Consider the following 22,811-nt stretch of genomic DNA (forward strand, 5'->3'; position numbering starts at 1 on the left):
CTCTCCAGTTATCAGTAGACTGTTAATAGCATCTTATTCTCTCTCTCTCTCCCTCTCTCTCTCTCCAACACACACACACACACACACACACACACACACACACACACACACACACAATATCTGTGAGAATGTTAATAGGTTAATAGCATCTTATTCTCTCTCTCTCTCTCCCTCTCTCTCTCTCTCTCTCCAGCACACACACACACACACAATCTGTGAGAATGTTAATAGGTTAATAGCATCTTATTACTACACACACACACACACACACACACACACACACACACACTCGCGCAGCATTGTGGGAACTTACGGCCTGTGCTTTCCTCTGCGCATGTGCAGCCACCCCGCCCACTGTCCTGTCCCGCGCGCTCCCGCTCGCTGGCGCTGAGGGTTTGCAGGCAGGTGAGAGCTTTGGGGGGCTGCCACCGCCTCTCCGAGGGCCGGGCCTGGACGTAGACCTGGGAAGGCGGGTGGGCGGCCCAGCCCCGAGGTCTCGGGGCGCAGGTGGGGCTGAGTCCGGTCGGAAGATGCTGGGTGCGGGCGGAGTTGGGGAGCCACCGCGCGGGCCTGGGAAATCCCGGCCAGGGCGGAGGGAGGGAGGCGCCGGGTAGCGCTGACCGCGAACCTGGAGGGAGGCGCTGACCTGAACCTGACGCCCAGCGGGTGTGCAGAGAGAGGCCGAGCCAGGAGCCCGAGGAGCGGGTCAGTGCGGATACTTGGGCTTGGGGGAGGTTTGTCATTTGGGGGGGGAAATAGTAAAAACTGCGTTGTGACGTTGTTCAGAGAGAGAGAGAAGTCATAACTCGGCAAGCATGTGTTTAACGCGTGCTAGTTAGTGAGCACTAACAAGTACTAGTTCATACGCCAACATTACACGTTGGCTCCCCGCAGGTTTGGAAGACACTGTTGTTCTTTTCACTTAGTATTTCATTTAATTCCCACAACCACCCTGTTTATAGTTATGGCCACATCAGTAAAAATAAGGAAATGGCCACCAGGAGCACAGTGCGCAGCCCCAGGCCACAGGGCAGGAGCCGGGCTGCAAGTACAGGTCTGCTTCCCCGCAGGCGCCTGCCCCTCGCCCTGCCCGCCGCCAGCAGGAGCAGAGCGTCGTGTGCCGGATCCCCAGGACCGGGATTGACAAGCCACTGCCAGCCGAACCTCCCTCGGTGGCAAGTGTATGTGTCCTGGGGTTCTGGCATGTCTCCAAAGCCTCTGGGGGCTCCCGGCACCCCCAGGCTGTGTCTGCCTTCAATCTGATCGTCCAGTGCAGTGCTCGCCGTCCATAGAAAGATAAGGTGGGCCTCAGATAGAATGGTAAATGCTCTAGTCGCCACATTAAAAACTAAAAAGAAACGTGAAAATAATTTGAAGAATATACAGCAGGTCCTTGAATAGCGGCATCTCACTCACAGCGCTCTGTAACAGCGTTGGTGAAGGAGGGGAATGAGTCGATTGCAGCTGCGCCACTGTGTGGAGCGGTTCGCACATTCTGCCCCGCGTGCGTGGGTTTTCGCCAGGGACTTCCATTTCCTCCCTCGCCCCAAAGATGTGCAGGTTAGCTTAACTGACCCGTCTGCACTCTCCCAGCCTGAGGGGGTGCGTGTGGTGTGAGCCGCCCTGCGACGGAAGGGGGTCCTGTCAGAGCGGGGTCCTGCCTTGCACCGAGCTGCTGGGATGCGCTGGACACCCTGAACCTGAATAAACAGGTTATTAGAAAAATCATCTTACTTGTTTTCATTAATCTGCCTTAAAAACATATATAGCTCACACTTATATCGGTGTTTCCGTAGTACTGGAGGTATTTGGGGCCTTTATTTAGAAGTTTGGTGATGTTTTTATGACCAGAAATATGCCATAGGAACTTAACTCTTGCTTATCTCAATTAGCCTATGTTCAAATGGATTGTTACACACCATTTCACGTAAAGCTGCCGTTTCCAAGAACCTATCGATGATGCGCAGCGAGGACTGACTGTATTGCCTTTATCTTAACGTGCAGAATGTTATTAATTCACCTTGCGGCACTAGCCACGTTTCAGGTGCTCAGGAGTAGGATGTGGCTAGTGGCTACAGTAATGGATAGAACAGTCCTAGTGAATTCCAAGAGAACCTGGCTTAACGCGACCATGTCTCGAGGGTGATGTGCTCCCCAGAGGACGTCTGAAATGTCTAGAGGTGGTTTTGGGTGTCACAGCTGGGAGGAGAAGTGCCACTGCGACCGGGTGGGTAGGGGCCAGGATTGCTGCTGGCAGCCTCCACTGCACGCAGCGCCTGTGATAAAGACCATCCGGCCCCACGCATCAGCAGCTGAAATGGAGAAACACTGCTCTAGATGAAAGTTTCAACGGAGATGGATTTGCTTCCTAGGCCTGGGTCTCTGCTCTCCGGAACAAAGCGGCTCTGCGTGGCGAGGAGGAGGGAGCCATAGGGGCAGGAGTCCCGCCTGGAAGAGCCCCGGTTGGGCCTCACCAGAGCTTCAGACAGCTGCTGGGGAACTCGGAAAGGAGCGGGTCCGGATTTGCTCCACCAGAGGCAGTTCTTAGTCACCCTGTCCAGAGGCAGCCAGACTTGGTGATGTCCCCACACCCGGAAGCCAAGGTGACGGCGGAAACTGGACCAGCCGGCGGAAGGTGGGAAGCTGGGGTTGAGGGGCGGGGTGACTGCAGGCTGCACAGGAAGAGCCACAGCCAGGGCCAAGGAAATGGGTCTTCTTCTGAAGGAGCCCTCCACCCTCTTCCTTCTTCCTTCTCTCCAGATCCCGAGCATCTCTCATGTCATGTTCATCACACGTGGCACCCAGAGATATGCTGAAGCGTCCTTTATCCTGAACAGAAACGATCACAAAATGATAGTGTAGGAAGGGATTTCTGTTTCCAACTCTTGAAATCTTAAAAGTGTCGAACCTAAGATGTATGTCCCCTGGTCACCCAGGACAGAGCTAGGAGCAAAGCACTGTGCTATTCATTCTGTCACAGGTAAGTCACTAGAGGTGTCCTATCAAAAGTCTTTTTTATTTTTAATAAGACTTTCGGGAGCTAGGGGGAGGTAGGAGAGGGTAGAGGAGGGATAAATGGTGATGGGAGGAGACTTGACTTTGAATAGTGAACATTCAATACAGTATACAAAGGATGTATTACAGAATTCTATACCTAAAACCTATATAATTTTATTAACTAATGTCACCCCAATAAATTGAATATATTTTTTAAAAATTCAAAAGCAAAGCAGATTCAAGAGGAAGAAGTAAATTTGACTCAAGAATTTAGGCATCAAGAGGAGAATAGAAAGGGAAACTTAGCTAAGAAAATAAAGGCTTTTTGAGAAATTTCAACAAATTAGAACAAAAAGATTTTACATTTTTAAATCAGTATGTATCTTATTATTCTTTTCCGTTGTCTATTGATTTTCTAACTCAAGGTGTAAATAATAACAATATTAACAAATAACAAAAAATCAAAACAGGATTAGTATTACCGTTATATTTAATAATATTATTAATTACATTAGTCAGAGGGAACATACTTTTTTAAAATCAATAGTAACATAACTTAAGGTTACATCCATGCGATCCTATCAGAGGTGCGCATTTCAGGGACTGCTGTCTGCGCGGTGCGTCCTGCCCCTGCTCAAGGGCCAGTGAAACCTTTCCCACAGGGAGGCCTTCCCCCCTGGAGTGATGAGAGTTTTAGGCAAGTGGATACAGAAGCTCTCCAGACCTCTCCTGACTCCATTCCTCTTTCCTTACCCCCAGTTCATCCTTCAGAGCTCTCTACACTCTCCCGAGAGCAGCAGAGAATGAACACACCTCAGGTGAGTTACTGATTAACTCCCTTTTTACAGTGGATTTTATCGGTGGTTAAAGAACCGTATATGGATGTGGGCAAATAGAACTAGAAAATGTACTGGCATCACTCAAGGAAGACAGAGAAAGCAGATGGAGAGCACAGCAGAGTTGTCGTGTAGATAGATGCATGTCCTCACGTCACAGAATGTCACAGGTTTTCCAAATTGCAGCTGCAGATTTCTTCCTGACTTTTCCGGTAGGCATGTCAGGGTCGGGCAGACAAGATTAGTTTAAAGATGTGTGTCGATAACAAGCGTAAGCCAAACATTCCTGGTGGAACCTAAAACCCTCCAAGTCAGGAAGCGATGCCTTTGTTGGTCCTCACGGAGGTGGTCGTGCACATCTTTCTAATAGCATCCCTGCCATAACTGCAGGAGGTTGCTTCCTCGCCCTCCTCAGTGGAAGCAGAGGACATGTTGCCCATGCAGGGCTTACCGTGGTCCAGGTAACTGAAACAGAAGTTAGATATTTTCCCGACATCCGGTTGAATTCAGAAATCATTCTTAGACTAGCTGGAGGTCAGCATGAATGATCTGTACATCACATCCTTAAAATATTTCTCCATAAACATTTCTCCCCAGTACCTGTCATCAGCGAGTTGTTCAGCAGATAGTCTAAAGTTCTCTTCTCTGGTAGATGTTGCCACACTTTCCATTCACACCTTTGCATGGGGCCTTGATGTCTCTCCTCCCACACCCATGACCTGCACCCACCAGTGACCTAATCACCATCAAACCGAGTGGGTCCTGCCTCGTCCTCACCTCACTAGACGGGTGTGCAGCTCCTGGCCGCCCCCACTCCACCCTCTGGAAGAACTCTTGTCTTGTGGTAGCGTCTGCCCCCTCCTCTGCGGCTGTCCTGCCTCGCACTCATTTCAGGGAGCCATCGTCCTTCTCTTGCCCTTCCTTGCACATGTGTCATCCACGTTCCCATTCTTTCTCGCTCGCCTTCTAACTAGTCTTGACTCGTCCCATCCCCGCTCTGGCTTTAACAACGGCGTATTTGCTCATTCTCCCAAATGTGGCCCGGCAGCCCCCTCTGACCAACAGCACGTTGGTGATGATGGAAAGGGCTATATCAGGCCTGTCCAGAGTGGTGGCACGAGCCACCTGTGCCTGTTGAACACTTGAGATGTGGCTTATTTGACTGAGGAACTGAATTTTTAAGTTTTAAATGGTCACATGTGGCTAGTGGCTACCACAGTGGACATAGCTGACTCAGCATCTCTCTGTAGGTGTCTGCAGCTCAACTGATTCAAAGTAAAAGCCAACATTGGCAGTCCCTCCCAAACGACTTTTCCTCATCTTTCCCTGTTCCTTGATAAACCCTATTCAGCCAGACACCCAAGCCACAAAAGTGGCACGCATCCATCCGTGGGTCTCCTTGCTCTCGCTCTCACTCTTCCTCTTTCTCAACTCCTGTCAATGCTGGTCGGTAATCATGTTTTGCTCCTTTTTCTATTTGAGTCAGTCAAAAATAATAGCAATTTTATATGGTTCCCCCTAATGTCTTTAAATGCTTTTCTCTACTTTATTCCCCTACCTTATGGTCTCTCCACTAAACTGTTGGAATAGCTTCTCTACTACTGCCCACGTCTTCCCTCACCTCCTCAAGCACATTTCACACGGGTGTTCACCTAAGTGCTCCTGAGGTAACGTCCCTCCCGCGTGTGGATCGCCGCAGCGGCTCCGCACCCGTCGCAGTAAAATTCCCAGTCTCTCCAGATGACCACGTCAGGCTTTGGAGGCATCGCCCCTTCCCGTTTCTCCCTTTCCCTTCACTGCTGCTCTAGCTTGATTGACGTTTACTTCCTGACAGCCCAGAGGTTCCAGCGAATTGGCATGTGCTATAGTTACGCTTAAACAACACATTTTTCTTAATAATGTTCACAATCTAGTGGGAAATGTAACATTAAAAAATTCTGATTGTAACTTTATTTTAAAGCAAAACCAGACCTCATTTAGCTTGTTCCTGGCTCCGCCTCTTAGTATGTTCTCATTGTCTTCTCTGGATTGACACTTAGAACCATATTCTCATTGTGTTCACCTGGTGCTGCGGACTGAGCTGTGTCCCGTTCTGCCCCCCACCCCACCCCGCAATTCATATGCTGGAGCCCTAACCCCTAATGCTACTATATTTGGAGATAGAGTTTTCAGGGGGTAATGAAAGTTAAATGGGGGCATCAGGCACTGAGCAGAGGCCATGCACGGACACCATGAGCAGGTGGCCATCTGTAAGCCAGGATAAAGCCTGACCGGAATACACCATGCTGATGCCTGACCACGCACTCCCAGCCTCTAGAACTGGGAGGAAATAACCCTCTGTTGGTTAAACCACTAGTCTGGTGTTTGGTTATGGCAGCTCGTGAAGCTAGGGCACCTAGCTCTTTCCCTTTTTTTTTCTTTCCATCTTATTTTTAATTGTGGTAAAATGCAGGTAACATAAAATGTTCCATCTTAGCCATTTTTAAGTGTATATTTCAGTAGTGTTAGGCACATTCATATTGTCGTGCATCCAATCTCCAGAACTGTTTTCAGCTTGCAAAACTAAAGGTCTAATCCATTAAATAGCAATTCCCCATTCCTTCCTCCCTTCAGCCCCTGGCAAACACCATTCTACTTTCTATCTATGAATTCCACTACTCATAGAAATGGAATCATATGGTGTTTGTCTTTTTGTGACTGGCTTATTTCATTAGCATGAGTTCTCAAAGTTCATCCATGTTGTAGCATATATCAGAATATACTTCCGTATTAAGGCTAAGTAATATGGTATTGTGTGTATTTACCCCATTTTATTTATCCATTCATCCGGTGATGGACAACTAGGGCGCTTCTACCTTTTTTTTGTTGTTGTTGTTAATCCTCATCCGAGGACATATTTTTTCCATTGATTTTTTTGAGAGAGAGTGGAAGGAAGGAAGGGAGGGAGGGAGGGAGGGAGGGAGGGAGGGAGGAAGGAAGGAAGAAAGGGAGGGAGGGAGAGAGTGGGGAGAGAGAGAGAGAAACATCAATGTGAGAGACACATTGGTTGCCTCCCACATGTGCCCCCAAAAGGACCGGGGAACAAACCTACAACCAGGTGAGTGCCCTTGACCGGGAATCGAACCACAATCCTTTGGTGCTTGGGTCAATGCTCTGACTGAGCAACACCGGCCAGGGCGCTTCCACCTTTTGACTATTGTGACTAACACTGCTATGGATAAAGGTATACAAATATCTCTTCCAGACCTGGCCTTTAATTCTTGCGGATATACCCAGCAGTAGATTGTCTTGATTCTGTTGCTTTATAGTTAAGTTGTGAAATCAGGAAGTCCTCAAAGGTCAGTGTCAGTGTCTTCTGTAATGGTAGTCCTCTGTGTGTCATGGTTGAAAGGTCTTTCCCTATTCCAAGATCATGAAGATATTTTATCCTTTAGCAGATGCTTGATGATTTAAGCTTGGTCACCTGGAAAACTTGTATTGGGCACTCAAATTTTTCACCATTTTGTGAATGTCCACAAATGACCACAAATTCATGAGTATTGATTTTGAGGTTACAAGTAAACTTTAGTAAGTGAATTTGCAAATACAGAATCTCTGAATAATAAGGATAGACTATATTTGGAAGCTATCTTTTCAAGTGCATACCAATTTGTTATATTTCCTGTTAAAAGGACCATTTTATCTTTACGTTGTTATTCATTATGTTTTTATCATGTGTTCTTACCTTCAAATCTACTGCTATTCATGTTAATATAACCAAATCAATTTTCTTTATGTTGGTGATTACATGTGTATCTTTTTCCATCCTCTTACTTTCAATCTAAATATATCACTCTCTACAAATGGTGTTGTTTTTTTAAAATATGTTTTTATTGATTTCTTTAGAGAGAAAGGAAAGGAGAGGGAGAGAGAGAAACTTCAACACTGATGGGCTGCCTTACCTGCTCCCTGCTGGGTGGGGACGGAGCCCGCAACCCTGGCATGTGCCCTGACGGGGAATCAAACTGGTAACCTCCTGGTGCATGGGTTGACACTCAACCACTGAGCCACACCCACTGGGCTCTATAAATTCTGTTTGATTTGTTGTTTTTATATTGTCAATCTTTCCTTTAATTGGATTGGTTAGTCCAGAAGTTGGCAAATTTATTCTGTAATGGACCAGAGAGTACATATTTTCCTTTAATAGTTACAAGGTCTCTTATGGAACTACTAGGCTGTGCTAGCTCAGCACAAGAGCAACTATAGACAATACAAAATAACGGTGTGTGTGTGACTATGTCCCAATAAAACTTAATTGAAAAAGTGGCAAACTGAAATTGGCCACAGGTCATAATTTGCTGACCCTAGCCTAAGTATGTATACCTAGGGTTGTCTATTGAGGGTATGGGATAAAAATTGTAGGAACTTGCTATTTTTTTGCTAAAAAAAAAATTCAAGCAACAAAATCTTTACTAATGTGCTTATTGATTGTACATGTATACAACTCAAAAATATATACAATAAGTTATAAATACTTTTACTAATTAACTCCAAAGTATAAAATTAGACCCCAAACAGGCATATTTATTTTCATTTGTGTTTTACAGTAAACATAAGAATTGTTTTCATATGTATTTTTCTATGTCACCTAATTCTGAATCCTTCAGATTGAAAAGAAGTGTATGCAGGCATCAGTGTCATTCAGGGACGTGACTGTGGAGTTCACCCAGGAAGAGTGGCAGCACATGGGTCCTATTCAAAGGACCCTTTACAGAGATGTGACGCTGGAGAACTACAACAACCTAGTCTCAGTGGGTGAGGATACAGCATAACTTACTTTTGTAACTCTGTCTAGAAGGCATTTCCTTTTTATGCAGTAGTACACATGGATACTTCACTCAGGTTTTAATGTTATTTAGAGTTTTAATTCAGGAGTATAAAGTAACTAAGCCCTGTTGAGGAATGTGCTGTCAACTCCCGATGATAAATTCAAATGAGGATCTTCAGGCTCTTCCTGAAGCTGCATCTTTTTCCACTTTTGGAGACGAAAACGCTTATCCTCTGCCCTAAGTACTCCATTGTTTCTACTTCTAGGGAACTGCATTTTCAAACCAGAGGTCATCTTCAAGTTGGAGCAAGGAGAAGAGCCTTGGTTCTTAGAGGAAGAATTCTCAAACCAGAGCCACCAAGGTGAGTTACTGAGCACCAGCAGACAGAATTCAATGGCACTAGTTAGACTCTAGAAGGTCAGCTTAGCAGTGAACACCTATGTATTTCAAGACTTTTCTTAAAAGGCACAAAAAGCACCAATCAGAAGGAAATGATTAACACACTTTACTAAATTAAAATTGAGAACTTTGTTCATAAAAGACCATTAAAAGGATGAAAAGACAAGCCACAGAGTAGCAGAATAGTCGTACAGTACAAGTAACCTAAGAAGGATGCGCATCCTAAAAATGTAAGAACTTTTGCAGGTCAATATAGGAAAAGGTAGCAATCCAGTTGAAAAATAGGCTAGAGACTTTAAATAGGAACTTTGCAATGGCCAATTAAATCATAAAATGTTTAACCTTATTAGTTTTCACAGAGTGCAAAAAATATATGAGGTGAGATAAGAGAGATGTATGATATGCAGTGAGATCAACAAATCTGGCAATGCCAGGTCCTGCTGAGGATGTGAAATATTAAAGACCTTCACCCACTGAGTGAAAATGTGAACTGATAAAACTACTGTGGAATTAGGAGGATGTTATCAAATCAAGTTGAAGTTTTACATACCTTGTCACCAAGCAGTCCCTTTCCTAATTGTATTCCCTACAGAAAGACCTGATTGTATTCTCTAGAATAGCGGTCGCCAACCTTTCGGACCTCACGGACCACCAGTGATCCGCGGACCACCGGTTGACGACCGCTACTCTAGAATGAATAAAAGAATATTTATGGCAATTTTGTTTATTTTTGCCAAAAATTAGGCTCATCAGCAGAATAAAAAAATAATTGTATTCCTTAGGGAGAATTATAAAGCTACATAAAATCTTATACACTGATTATAAATATATTAAGTAAAAGAAACAAAAATATATATATATTTCAAAGTTCCTATTCAAAATCAAATATGTACATATGATTATATGTTAGAAAAAGGTAAAATCAGTTACATTTTTAAGAAGTCATATATTGGACTAAAACTACAAAGGAAATTATTACATAAACATTAGGAGACATAAGCATGAAGAAACTGTAACCAGGAGGGTCAAATAGGGATTTTTGCAGAGCAATTTGTGTTCTATTTTTTGACATGATTTCTAATTTCCATGAGTGTTCATTGTATACTGTTATATTGTACATATAAGTTAGATGCAAATATAAATTATGTTTCCTGTTTAATGGAGTGTTAAGAGATGAGTCAAAAGAAGATGATATTTACAGGTTATATAACCCAGAAATGATGGGCATCCAGAATACATAAAGAATTTAGACCTTTCTAAAGTGTCGTCTTTGCAGTAAGACTTTCCATAATACCCCATTTAAAACTGCACCACTCATATAAAATTAAAATGTGGAAATTTAGGATGAGGTAGTTATCAGGGTCACTTATTGTTCAATTTTGATAGATAGAATAAATCAAAGGAGAATCAAATTTGGTTGCAAGAATGGATTTTCCTTTCATTGGTTTTATTCTTGTTTGTATTACTATATAGACTCACTGCTATAAGGTGAGCTAAATCCTTCTCTTTTTGGGCCTAGCCCATTAATGCTCATTAAGTTCTTATTTTTCTTATTTCTTAAGTTTATAGTCCTTGTTGTATCCATCCCATAATATGGTCTTCCTGCTGCCTAAAATAACTTTTATTGGACTCCAATAAAAGTCCAATTTCTATTATCTTTTCCTTTTCCATCCGGGTAGCAAAATCCAATCTATCTAAAATTCAAATATAGATATGTATTTATTGCCAGTTTCCCCTCTCATTTTCACTATGTGAATATTTTTTAAAAGAGAGTGAATATACATATATCTATATACATATGTGTATGCATGCACATTATTTAATCTTGAGAAACCAAAAACTGAAATGCAACATAAGGTATATGTCTATAAGCCCCACTTGCAAAAAAAAAAGTAAGATTCATAAGATATTTTCCATTTTTTTCCCAGTATTAGAACATTACAGAGATGATGACCTGATCAAGAGAAACAAAAAAATAAAAGACAAACACTTGCAGCAAATAACACTGATCAATAATAAGCCTTTGACTAGAAAAGAAGAGGAAATTTGGGGGAAACCATTTAATCTGCACATAGCTCCTGTTTCTTCAACAAAAATGTCCTGTAAATATGACTCATGGGGAGTGAATTTGCAAAATATTTCTCAATCTGTCATTAATAGAACCTATTCAACAACAAAAACAGGTTGCTGTAGTGTCTGTGAAAATTTGTCTTTCAAAATTAACTTTGAGAGAACTCATGCTGGAGATAAGTTTTTTGAATGTAATAAAAACAGGAAAGCCCTCATTTATAAGGAAAATCTTCCTGAGCATCAAAAGTGTCAAATTTTGGAGAAAGGTTCTGCATATAATGCAACTGAAAAATTCTATGATGAGGCTGCCTTTGTTACACATAAGAGTATTCACACAGGAGAAAAGTCCTGTAAAGATGATGGATGTAGGAAAAACTGTTATAAGATAAAAGTCTTTGATCAAAAAAACACTGTAACAGAAGAGAAATACTCTAATCTTAAGCAGTGTGGGAAATCCTTTTGTGAGAAGTCAGCTGTCATGGAACACCATAAAGTTAACATGGCTGTGAAACACTATGTATATAATGCCAGTGAGAATAATTTCAACAGGAAGTCACATCTCACTCAGTCTCAGAGAACTGCCACCGAAAAGAATGCATTGATATGTAATGACAAAACACAAACTGGGGATAAATCCTTTGAATATCATGAAAATAGAAAATCCTACCAGACGTCAGCCCACAAAGTACGTCAAAGAACTCACTCTAACATAAAATCCTATAAATGTAATGAATGTGGGAAATCCTTCTGTCAAAAAGGACATCTCATTCAACATCAGAGAACCCACACAGGAGAGAAACCATTTGAATGTAATGAATGTGGAAAAACTTTCTCCCAGAAGTCTCATCTCAGTACACATCAGAGAATTCACACAGCAGAGAAACCCTATAAGTGTAATGAATGTGGGAAAACTTTTGTCCAAAAATCAACCCTCAGAGGACATCAAAGAATTCATACAGGAGAGAAACCCTATGAATGTAGTGAGTGTGGGAAAACTTTTGTTCAAAAGTCAACCCTCAGAGACCATCATAGAATTCACACAGGGGAGAAATCATTTCGATGTAATCAATGTGGTAAAACTTTTGGCCAGAAATCAAACCTCAGAATACATCAGAGAACTCATGGTGCTGAGAAGACTTATCAATGTAATGAATGTGAAAAATCCTTCTGGCGAAAAGACCATCTCATTCAACATCAGAAAACACACACAGGAGAGAAACCATTTAATTGTAATGAATGTGGGAAAACTTTTGCCCGGACATCAACCCTCAGAGTTCATCAGAGAATTAACACTGGGGAGAAACCATTTAAATGTAATGAATGTGGGAAAAAATTTGTCCGGAAGGCAATCCTTAGTGATCATCATAGAATTCACACAGGGGAGAAACCCTTTCAATGTAATAAATGTGGGAAAACTTTTGGCCAGAAATCAAACCTCAGAATACATCAGAGAACTCACAGTGGGGAGAAGTCTTATAAATGTAATGAATATGAAAAATTGTATAAGAAGTCAACCCTAAATGTAGGCCAGAGAATTCAGGGAGGGAGAAAATCCTATTGATATAACAACTAAGGAAAATCCTTCTGGCTAAAGACCAAGTCATTTGACATTAGAAAATTAACATAGGATAAAAACCATATAAATATGAACATAGGAAGAATTTTGTCCAACAAGTAACCCTGAGAGTATATCAGAGAATTCACACAAGCTACTATGGAGAAAGCCCTTTTGAATGAAGTCATGCCTTATTAGAACTCTCACAATAACACAGTCTGGTAATTTGTTCACTAGTAAGAATTTCATTGTTTCCTCTAGGCACATAGCTAATCTAAATTTCCCAGTCTCCCTTTCATCTAAAAGGGTCTTTGTGACTGGCTAGTGGAATGTGGATGCTCATGTTGTATGCCACATCCAGTTCTGACAAAAGACTTCCCCAATAAGTGACCAGGCTGCTATAAGGGTAACGTGGAGATGACTTCCAGGCCAGCCTGGTGTGCCATGAATTCGAATGGCACAGCACAAGATGAAAGCCAGGGTGCCTGAATTATGTGGAATCAAATTTTCTTCCACATCTTCCCTTTTGAACATTTTGTGAGCAAGACTTGAACTTGTGTTCTGTTGAGCGCTTATATGTATGGGTCTGTTTCTACACATAATTTAACCATTTCAATGCTGGAGAGGCAGAATACTACTGCATAAGCCAAGCTTACATCAGCCAGTGGGGACAGAGCTTATTAGAGAGTTGATATGCAAAGGGGTCCTTCAAAGATCATCAGAGAATTCATACAAAAGGCATCCTTTCAATATAATGAGGTAAGATCATACCACCCGATACTGGGCTTTGGATAAATCAAAAAAGTTGGAAGATTTAAAAATTGGATGAATGGTAAGCAGCTATCATATAACTAAAGTAAACATGGCTTGTTTAATGGCATGAAACCACTCTCCCTCCACACCTCCTGGCACCTTGCTCTACCCCAACCTCAGCTGCTTTAAGGGGAAGAGGTTTTCCTGTCTCCAGTGGGGACTCGAGGCCTTTGGCATACACCCAGTTATTCTGGGGAACTTCGAGGGAGGGGAAGGAAAGTGTTTATGGTCCTATGGGATACAGATACCCAAGTCAACATCTTACCAGTTCCCATGGAGGTAGCGGGGGGGGGGGGGGGGGGCGTGTACCTAGATTTAGTTATTGTCCTTAGGGCAGGGTTCACAGTAGGGAAGGAAAGTGAATGTAACCTTCTCAATAAATGGGCCATTTGGGCAGTTCCCCACCAGCTCTGGTCACGTCTTTCAGTTGCTCACCGAGGCTTCCCAGGTCATGGTGCCAGCCTGACTGAGAAGAGGCCGCTCCCGGGAAACGAATGAAGAACCACTTTCTCCTGTTGTTCAAGTACAGAGGCCTAGTCCGCAAAGGGAAGAAAAGCAAAAGATGAAAATGGCTAACTTCGTGATCCTCCCTGCCACCGCCGCTGACTGCAGTGACATCCTGCGCCTGATCAAGGAACTGGCTAAATATGACTATATGGAAGAACAAGTAATAATAACTGAAAAAGATCTGCTGGAGGATGGTTTCGGAGAGCATCGCTTCTACCACTGCCTGGTGGCAGAAGTATCCAAGGAGCACATCACTCCAGAAGGACACAGCATTGTCGGTTTCGCCATGTACTATTTTACCTATGACCCATGGATTGGAAAACTCTTGTATCTTGAGGACTTCTTCGTAATGAGTGATTTTAGAGGCTTTGGGATAGGATCAGAAATTCTGAAGAATCTACGCCAGGTTGCGATGAAATGTCGCTGCAGTAGCATGCACTTCCTGGTGGCAGAATGGAATAAACCATCTATCAACTTCTACAAAAAAAGAGGTGCCTCTGATCTGTCCAGCGAGGAGGGATGGAGACTCTTCAAGATCGACAAGGAGTACTTGCTAAAAATGGCAGCAGAGGAGTGAGGAGTGCTGGTGTATACTACACCTCCCATTGTATTTTAGAGGAAATTCTCAACTTATCTTCTTTCTATCATGTTTGTAGTGAAATAAGAGAATGAGCACCCATTCCAAAGCTTTATTACCAGTGGTGTTGCATGTTTGAAATGTGGTCACTTTAAGACGGCAATGCAGTTTGGAGTCAGATTTATCCTTGAACATCTTTTGATAACATAACATGGTGGTGTAATCTTAATGTATATGCAAAAACTTCATTCTTGTGAGTCATTTAAATGTGTACAATGTACACACTGGTACTTAGAGTTTCTGTTTTGATTCTTTTTTAATAAATTACACTTTGATTTTAAAAAAATAAAATAAATGGGACATTTGTACCAGTGCAATGTACTGTGGTTACTTCTGTGTCTGGAAGTATAGTTGAAATTAATGTTGCCCTGGCCAGTGTGGCTCAGGTGGTTGAGCATCGTCCCATGCACTGAGAGGTTGCCAGTTTGGTTCCTGTTTGGGGCACATGCTTGGATTGTGGGCTCAATCCCCAGTAGGGAGCATTCAGGAGGCAGCTGATCAATTTTAAGAAAGGAGGCTTTATAATTTATATATATATATAAATTATATATATATAATTTATATTTGAAGGACCTCCTCTCTCTGAAATCAATAATTTTTTAAAAGTTTTTAAAAAAATTAATGTTATATGTTGTACTCCCCCTTCCCATAAGGTACAGAGAGAATTCTCCCAGTCAGGAAGTAAGATACCTTTAAGGTCCCACAGCCCTTAGTGGGCTTCAACTCTCTGACTGATTTTGTTGATTCAAACTTCCAGCAAAAGGAGGCCCCTTGGGGGTGAGAGGACAGGGTGGTCTGACTTGATGCCCTAGCAAAGCTACCAAGTATACCCTTCTTTTAGGTACCTATTAACTTAGTCTTGAGCTCTCTTACACTGAACGTCTGCCTCTCAGACCTCTGACTTGATTTTGGAGTGTATCATCTTAGACTTACTACCAAGATGGAAAGGACTTCGTGGTGTGTTCAGAACATAGCTCTCCTAGTCCCAGCAGTATCAGCCGTACGTGACATAGTAGCTATCCCTTAGGGAAGAAGTTTATCCCCACGCTGCTGCCTGGAGCAAAGCTGCTGGCTCAGCAGGGCCCTAAATCCACAGAGGTTACGCTAAGCAGCCCTTGTTTCCCTGATGGTGTGACTAGTTGAAATCACTCAGAGCCTGTGACTATTCAACCTGTCGCTATGCAGACCCAAAACCTGATGTGTTCTCATCTCTAGCCAGCATTCCCTTTGATCAAACTCAGTGTGTTTTTATTTACTCTTGGGCTCCTACTGTGCCTATCTGACATGTCAGATGTAACACCACAGAAGGACAAAAGCAGCCCCCTGGTTCTGTGAACTGTGGGGAAAGTCCCAGCTGCTGAGCATCACACCTGGGTTGTTTAACTAGATGCCCGTGTTAAGAGACTATTCTCTGACAAAACTGAATGGAATCGAGTTGTTGATGAAGACTTCACTACCCTGATTGCCAGCATTGCTCCCTGGATCAACTGTCATACTGATCCACCATCATGCACTAGATACAAAGTAAAGGTCTCTGTTTATCGAGTGCCTCACTTGATGTGATTTGATATTAGAATCTATACTTTACTTTCTTCCAGATTAATAGGCAATGTTCAATATGCCATTTGATTAATTCACCCCTTTCCTACTGATTTTTAATGTCTTCATATGCTAACTTGTCATTTTGTAAAGATATTGCTCATGACCCATTTCCTACATTCTGTTATATTAGTGTTCTGGTGCACAGATTCATGCACATTGAGAGGAAATTAATTAGAAGAAATATTTTAATATTGCTATTCACATCTTGCTAATGAAAAGAAAATAGGATTCTACCGAGTCTCCTTTCTACCTACTCCAGGACTTCTGTGAGGATCAAATGAGATGAGGCATGGGAAAATGCTTCACAAACATTTGATTAAAAAGAAAATGTTTCCACCTGGCTATAAAGCAAGTTGGGTTCCTGGGCTGAAGAAACTCCAAGGAGGCTAGTCACTAGGAAGAGGAAGCCGGGCGTTGCTATGTGACATCATTACCTGGTGCCCACAGTGACCGTTTCCAGGCTGGGCTGGGCTGTGGGTCGCATTTTGCACCAGGGGGTCTTGGCAGCGTTGGCTGCGATTTGGTGGGGTGTCGCTTCAGGGTGATGGTGGGGCCTGTGTCCCACTTGGTTTGTTGGCGCCAAGTCTGTAGTGCCGTTTATTTTTAAATGGCCAGTGTGCATCATGGCAGCTCCTGTGTCGAGTGTCTGCCCCCTGGTGGTCAGTGCACATCATAGCTACTGGTTGGACAGACGGACACTTAGCCTTTTATATATATAGATTAGTAACAGATCCTCCTTTTGTGAACAGGGCTACCTTTTATGAGCCAAACTACCCCATCTTTCTGGCTGGATACGGAAGGTTTCACTGGAGAGTGCTTGAATCAAGTTTACAGAAGGAGAATACCTCCCAAGATGTTGGAAATGGAACATCACAGACCTGTTACATTGTTACTCTAGAGCTACCAGCAGCCTTGCCAAGAATATGCCTCTGCAATAAGAGAAGATAATGTCCAGTTAGTGCTATATTCCCAGAAAATCAAGAGATTATTGTTTACTCTGTTTTTATGATAGTTGGTAATATAAAGAAAGCCTCCTTTCTTAAAATATTTTCTTGGATTCTTAAGATACTTAAAATCATCTCCCTAACTCCCCCTTTTATATAGAAGTGTTGAGGGTTATGACTGGATTTGCTATCACGTACAGGATCATCTACCCACCAGGATGGAACCAATTCACCCCAGGGGCCTGAGTCATTCAGTGGAGGCCGGTGGCAACGTCTCAGCTGGCGGCCCTGGGCTGCGCTCTAGTCGTGACTGCTCTCTTCTCCCTGCCTGCCTGGTCTCCTTTCCAGATCACGGACTTCTATTCCAACAGGTGGATGCCTCATCTAGAGACTGCCTGCCTGCCTGCCTGCAAAAGGACTTCAAGCTAATAATGAAAAGTCTCTGTGAAGGCAGGAATTTTTATGTTTTGTTCACAATGTATCCCAAGTGTATGAAACGATCCCTGTATATGCTGGGCACTCAGAAATATTTCTTGAATATAGAATTATCAACATGATATCTGAACTCTTATTTTCCTTTTGATGCTGCAAATTCTCTTTTTAGATTATTCATCATTTATTGTAGTTAAAGGAAATTATTGCTGTAAGATCCCCCTCAAAAACTTCTGTTTTGGACAATTTTCTAAAATTGTTAAAAGATACTTAACTTGCTCTTAATATTCAGATGTGTACACTACTGTCCTTCAGATCTTTGTCAGACAGTTATTTTCAATAAACAGGTATGCCCAATTCAAAATTTTATCTACGTATCTATCCATTTTTTTAATTACCATTTTAAGAGTTCAAGCTTTCTTTGTAAGCACCAAGTCAAGCAATATTGTAAAACAGCAGTAATGGTAAATCAGATTTTCAATGTCAACCAAGTGGGGAGACAAAAGAATTGGTTTCAGGACCATAGATTTAATCCACTGTACCAGTGGTTACATTCATTTTTACTTCCAAATTGTCATGCTGGCAACTCCAAGAAGTTTTTTATTTTTTCAGGTTCAAGAATCTATCTCCTGGGAGAGATTTCTGACCCCCAAAGGAGGGGCATAACACCTGTTCTGACCTGCCCCCTTGCTTGTCTTTCCTTGCCAGGTACATAATTTCTCTCATAGGTCTCCCCGGAAGCCCAGCAGAAATAATATATTCTGTCCTGCTAGGGAAGCTTCACACTATAATGAGGGAGAAACACGTTTGTTTTCTTGTTGGAGACTGGGCAGTTTCCAAATACCATTAGACCGCCTGGCCACATGGCTATGTTAGTGATCTTCTGGTGTTCTGTGGATCAGACTGCACAACTGACAGAAAAATATAATTAGCTTAACTATCTGCTGACTGACTCATAATACATAATTAATAAAATAAACTACGTGGCCTGACGTTGTGGCAATTCTGCTATACATATACCCAAAAGATTTGAAAAAGAAGTAAAAAACTTGTACATGAATGTCATAGCAGCACTGTTCACAACATCCAAAAGATATAAACAATCCAAACTGTCCATCAACAGATGAATGGATAAAGAAAATGTGGTATGTTTGTAAAATAAAATATTATTCAGTTGTAAAAAGAAAAGAAGTACTGATACATACTACAAAACAGACAAACCTCAAAACATGCAAAAGTGAAAGAAGCCAGACACTAAAGGCAGACTTCACAGCAAAGGCTATTTCTAAGGTAGAAAGTGACATTACATGATAAAAAGTTCTATCCCCCAAAAATACAACAAGCCTCTGTGTACAAAACAAGGTATCACTACATGTGAAAACAAACAGAACTAAAAGGAAAAAGAGACAAATCTATTATGGTTGTCAAATTCAATATCCCTCTTTCAGCAATTGGCAATGCCACTAAATAGGAAATCAGCAAGGATATAAAAGGATTGAACAGTACCTAAACCAAATGAATATAATTTCCATTATAGAACACCCAGCAGCAACAGAATACACATTTCAAGAACAAATGAAACATTCACTAAGATAGGCCATATATTATATCATAAAACAAATTGTAAATTTTTAAAAATATACAGATTATGTCCTATGACTATAATGAAATCAAACTAGAAATAAATAACAAAAAGGTAACAGAAAAATATAACATTTGGAAATGAATCAACACACTTATCAATATTACATGGGACAAAAAGAAAGTTAAAAAGGGGAATGAAAAAGTAATTTGAATTGAATGTGTGTGGTGAGGGAGCTTGTGTAGATTTGTGCCTTGGCGTTAAAGCAGTGCTGCTGATAGGAAATTTATATCACTAAATGCTTACATTTAGTAAAGAAGAAAGGTCAGCAAGTCTAAGAGCTCATCTCAAGAAACAAACAAACAAAAAAGAGTAAAATAAACAAAGCAAGAGAAGCAAAGAATAACATAAAAGCAAGATTCAATGATGCTGAAAACATAAAAAGAGAAAACCCATTAAACCTAAAGTTGATCATTTGAAAATAAAACTGATAAAAATTTACTATGACAACAACAAAAGAGAGAAGATACAAGTTACCAAATTCAGGAATAAAAATGATCATATAAAAATGTTACAATTGCTATCACAGAAATACAAAGGCTCATGAGAGACACTATGAAATATTATATTCCAATAAATTGGATAACCTAGAAGAAATGTATGAATTCCTAAAGACATACAACTTACCATGACTGAATTATGATAAAATAGAAAATCTGCAAACAATTACTAGTAAGGAAATTAAATCAGAAATAAAGTTCAGAACCAGACAGCTTCACTAGTAAATTCTACCAAACATTCAAAGAAAAATTAATACCAACACTTCTCAAAACTCTTCCAAAAAGAAAGAAGCGAAAGAAACTCTTCCCAACCCATTTTATGAGGCCAGCATTCCCCCGATGTTAAAACCAGACAAGGACACCACAAAAAAAGAAAATTACAGGCCAATATCCTTGGTAAACATAGATGCAAAAATGCTCAGCAAATATTAGTAAACCAAGTTCAACAATACTTTAAAAGGATCATACATGATCAAATGGGATTTATTCCATGAATGCAAGGATGGTTCAACAATTTTAAAAGCAAACCATAAGATACATCACATTAACAAAATGAAAGGTATCACATAATCATCTCAATAGGTACAGTAAAAGCATTTGACAAAATTCAACATCCATTTATGATCAAAATTTCCAACAAACATGATACCCAGGGAACACACTTCAACATAATAAAGGCCAAATACCATATGATTTAAATTATATGTGGAATCTAAAGAATAAAATAAAACAGAAACAGCTCCTAGAGAACAAACTGATGGTTGCCAGATAGAAGGGAGGTTACCAGGTGGGTGGGTGGAAAAGGTGAAGATATTAAGAAGTACAAATTGGTTGTTACAAAACAGTCACAGGGATTCAAAGCACAACATAGGGAATATAGTCAATAATATTGTAATAACCAAGTATGATGCCAGATGGGTACTATATTTATCTGAGGGATAAATTATATAAATGTTTAACCACTATGCTGTACACCTGAACCTAATACAAGGTAATATTGAATGTCAACTATAGTTTTAAAAAATAAATTTTTTAAAAATGCATAATAAAGGCCAAATATGACAAGCCAACAGTTAACATTATACCCAAAGGTAAAAAGCTAAAAGCTTTTCCTCTAAGATCAGGAAAAATGACTAGGATGCCCATTCTCACCACACACATTCAATTCAAATTACTTTTTCATTCCCCTTTTTAACTTTCTTTTTGTCCCATGTAATATTGATAAGTGTGTTGATTCATTTCCAAATGTTATATTTTTCTGTTACCTTTTTGTTATTTATTTCTAGTTTGATTTCATTATAGTCATAGGACATAATCTGTTGAATTTTTATTCAACATAGTATTAGATGTCCTAGCCAAAGCAGTTAAGCAAGAAAAAGAAATAAAAGGCATCCAAAATTGGGAAGAAGTAAAACTCACTATTTTCAGATGATATGGCATAATATATAGAAAACCCTAAAGACTCCATCAAAATAAAAAATTTTAGAATTGTTAAAAACAAAGTCAACTGAGTAAATTTTAAAGATCTTATTGGCTTTATTCAGTTATTCATGAATCAAGCAGCATCCCATCTAGCAAATAGGCATTCTGAGGTGCTGTACAAAATAAAATACTTTCATAGGCAGAAAGGAACCGAACAAGTAGGTCATACCAACCAAAAGCAAATGGGTTGTGGCATGGTTGGTCACCTTCTTTAGGGGACAGCAGGGGCTACCAGACCAAATACTTCACTAGTGAGGACCATGTAACGCCAGATTGACAGGTTTATGCTTCCTGACTTCAAACTATATTACAAACTATATTTTAAAAGTGTGGTATAGGAATAAAAATAAACATATAGAACAATAAAAAAGGGAGATTCCCAAAAATAAACCCATGCATACATGGCTAATTAATTTATAACAAAGGAGCCAAGACTATACAATGAGGAAAGAATGGTCTCTTCAATAAATGTGCTGGGAAAACTAGACAACTACATGCAAAAAAATATGAAATTCAACCACTGTCTTTAACAAAATGGATTAAAGACTTAAACATAACACCCGAAATCATAACATTCCTAGAAGAAAATATAGGCAGCTCCTTGACATATGTCTTGACGATGTGTTTGTTTTTTTTTTTTTAAATCTGATACCAAAAGCAAAAGCAACAAAAGCAAAAATAAACAAGTGGGACTATATCAGTCTAAGAAACTTCTGCACAGAAAAGGAAACCATCAACAAAATGAAAAGGCAACCTACTGAATGGGAGAAAATATTTGCACATCATGTATTGTTAAGGGGTTAACATCCTAAATATATATATTTAGGATGTTAACAACTCAAAATCAAAGTATAAAATGGGCTTTTTTGGCCTATAACTTTACTGAGTTTGTTTATTAGTTCTGTTAAAAGAGACAACAGGTACAAAATAATTTTAAAATGGGCAAAAACAACCTGAATAAACATCTTTCAAAGGTAATACATAGATGACCAACATGAAAAAATGCTCAACATCATAATCACCAGGAAAATGCAAATCAAAAGCACAAGGAGATATCACCTCACACCTGTTAAATGGCTATTATAAAAAAATTGTTGACAAGAATGTGGATAAAAGGGAAATCTTATGCACTGTTGATGGGAATGTGAATTGATGCAGCCACTATAAAAAACACTTTGCAGCCCGGCTGGTGTGGCTCAGTGGTTGAACCAGAAATCAAGAGATCACCGGTTTGATTCCCAGTCAGGTCACATGCCCAGGTTGTGGGCTCGATCCCAATAGGGGGCAAGCAGAGGCAGTCAATTGATGATGTTCCTCTCTCATCGATGTTTCTATCTCTCTATCCTTCTCCCTTCCTCTCTCTCTCTAAAAATCAATAAAAACATATTAGAAAACAAACAAAACACCAAGCAGGTTCCTCAAAAAATTAAAAATAGAACTACCATATGATCCAACAATTCCACATCAGGGCATTTATCCAATGAATATAAAAACACTAATTGGAAAAGATATCTGCACCCTTATGATCACTGCAGCATTATTATTTTAAAACTAGAGGCCGATGCACGAATTTCGTGCAAGAGTAGG

The 22,811-nt window shown here is 40.7% G+C and overlaps 2 protein-coding genes across 8 annotated transcripts; both read left to right on the plus strand.

Moving 5' to 3' along the window:
- The first annotated feature begins 364 nt into the window (after positions 1-364).
- Positions 365-17,894, plus strand: ZNF510 (zinc finger protein 510). Of its 7 annotated transcripts, none has more exons than XM_079791338.1 (7): positions 365-405; positions 2,373-2,635; positions 2,761-2,980; positions 3,757-3,815; positions 8,480-8,627; positions 8,907-9,002; positions 10,969-13,758. In XM_079791338.1, exons 3-7 carry the CDS (start codon positions 2,914-2,916, stop codon positions 12,669-12,671), a joined length of 2,073 nt encoding a protein of 690 aa, XP_079647464.1. In that variant the 5' UTR covers positions 365-405; positions 2,373-2,635; positions 2,761-2,913; the 3' UTR covers positions 12,672-13,758. The 7 variants fall into 7 exon arrangements, with proteins under 7 accessions (XP_079647464.1, XP_079647463.1, XP_079647465.1 ...); XM_079791337.1 differs by lacking the exon at positions 365-405 and adding an exon at positions 422-705 and having other exon boundaries at positions 1,893-2,635; XM_079791339.1 differs by lacking the exon at positions 365-405 and adding an exon at positions 673-705.
- Positions 14,026-14,778, plus strand: LOC307111442 (diamine acetyltransferase 1-like). The gene has a single exon (XM_079791344.1). The coding sequence runs from the start codon at positions 14,041-14,043 to the stop codon at positions 14,560-14,562; it is 522 nt and encodes a 173-aa protein (XP_079647470.1). The 5' UTR covers positions 14,026-14,040; the 3' UTR covers positions 14,563-14,778.
- Positions 17,895-22,811: the final 4,917 nt, after the last annotated feature.

This window comes from Cnephaeus nilssonii, assembly GCF_951640355.1.
Source record: "Cnephaeus nilssonii genome assembly, chromosome: 14".
Taxonomy (NCBI): Eukaryota; Metazoa; Chordata; class Mammalia; order Chiroptera; family Vespertilionidae; genus Cnephaeus; species Cnephaeus nilssonii.

Bases quoted from the DNA above. Each gene is read 5' to 3' on its own strand.
- ZNF510 (XM_079791338.1), top strand. From the start codon at position 2,914: ATGTATGTCCCCTGGTCACCCAGGACAGAGCTAGGAGCAAAGCACTGT. The intron at 2,981-3,756 runs GTAAGTCACTAG...CCTTACCCCCAG, and splicing joins TGCTATTCATTCTGTCACAG to TTCATCCTTCAGAGCTCTCT. The intron at 8,628-8,906 runs GTGAGGATACAG...TTCTACTTCTAG, and splicing joins CAACAACCTAGTCTCAGTGG to GGAACTGCATTTTCAAACCA.
- LOC307111442 (XM_079791344.1), top strand. From the start codon at position 14,041: ATGAAAATGGCTAACTTCGTGATCCTCCCTGCCACCGCCGCTGACTGC.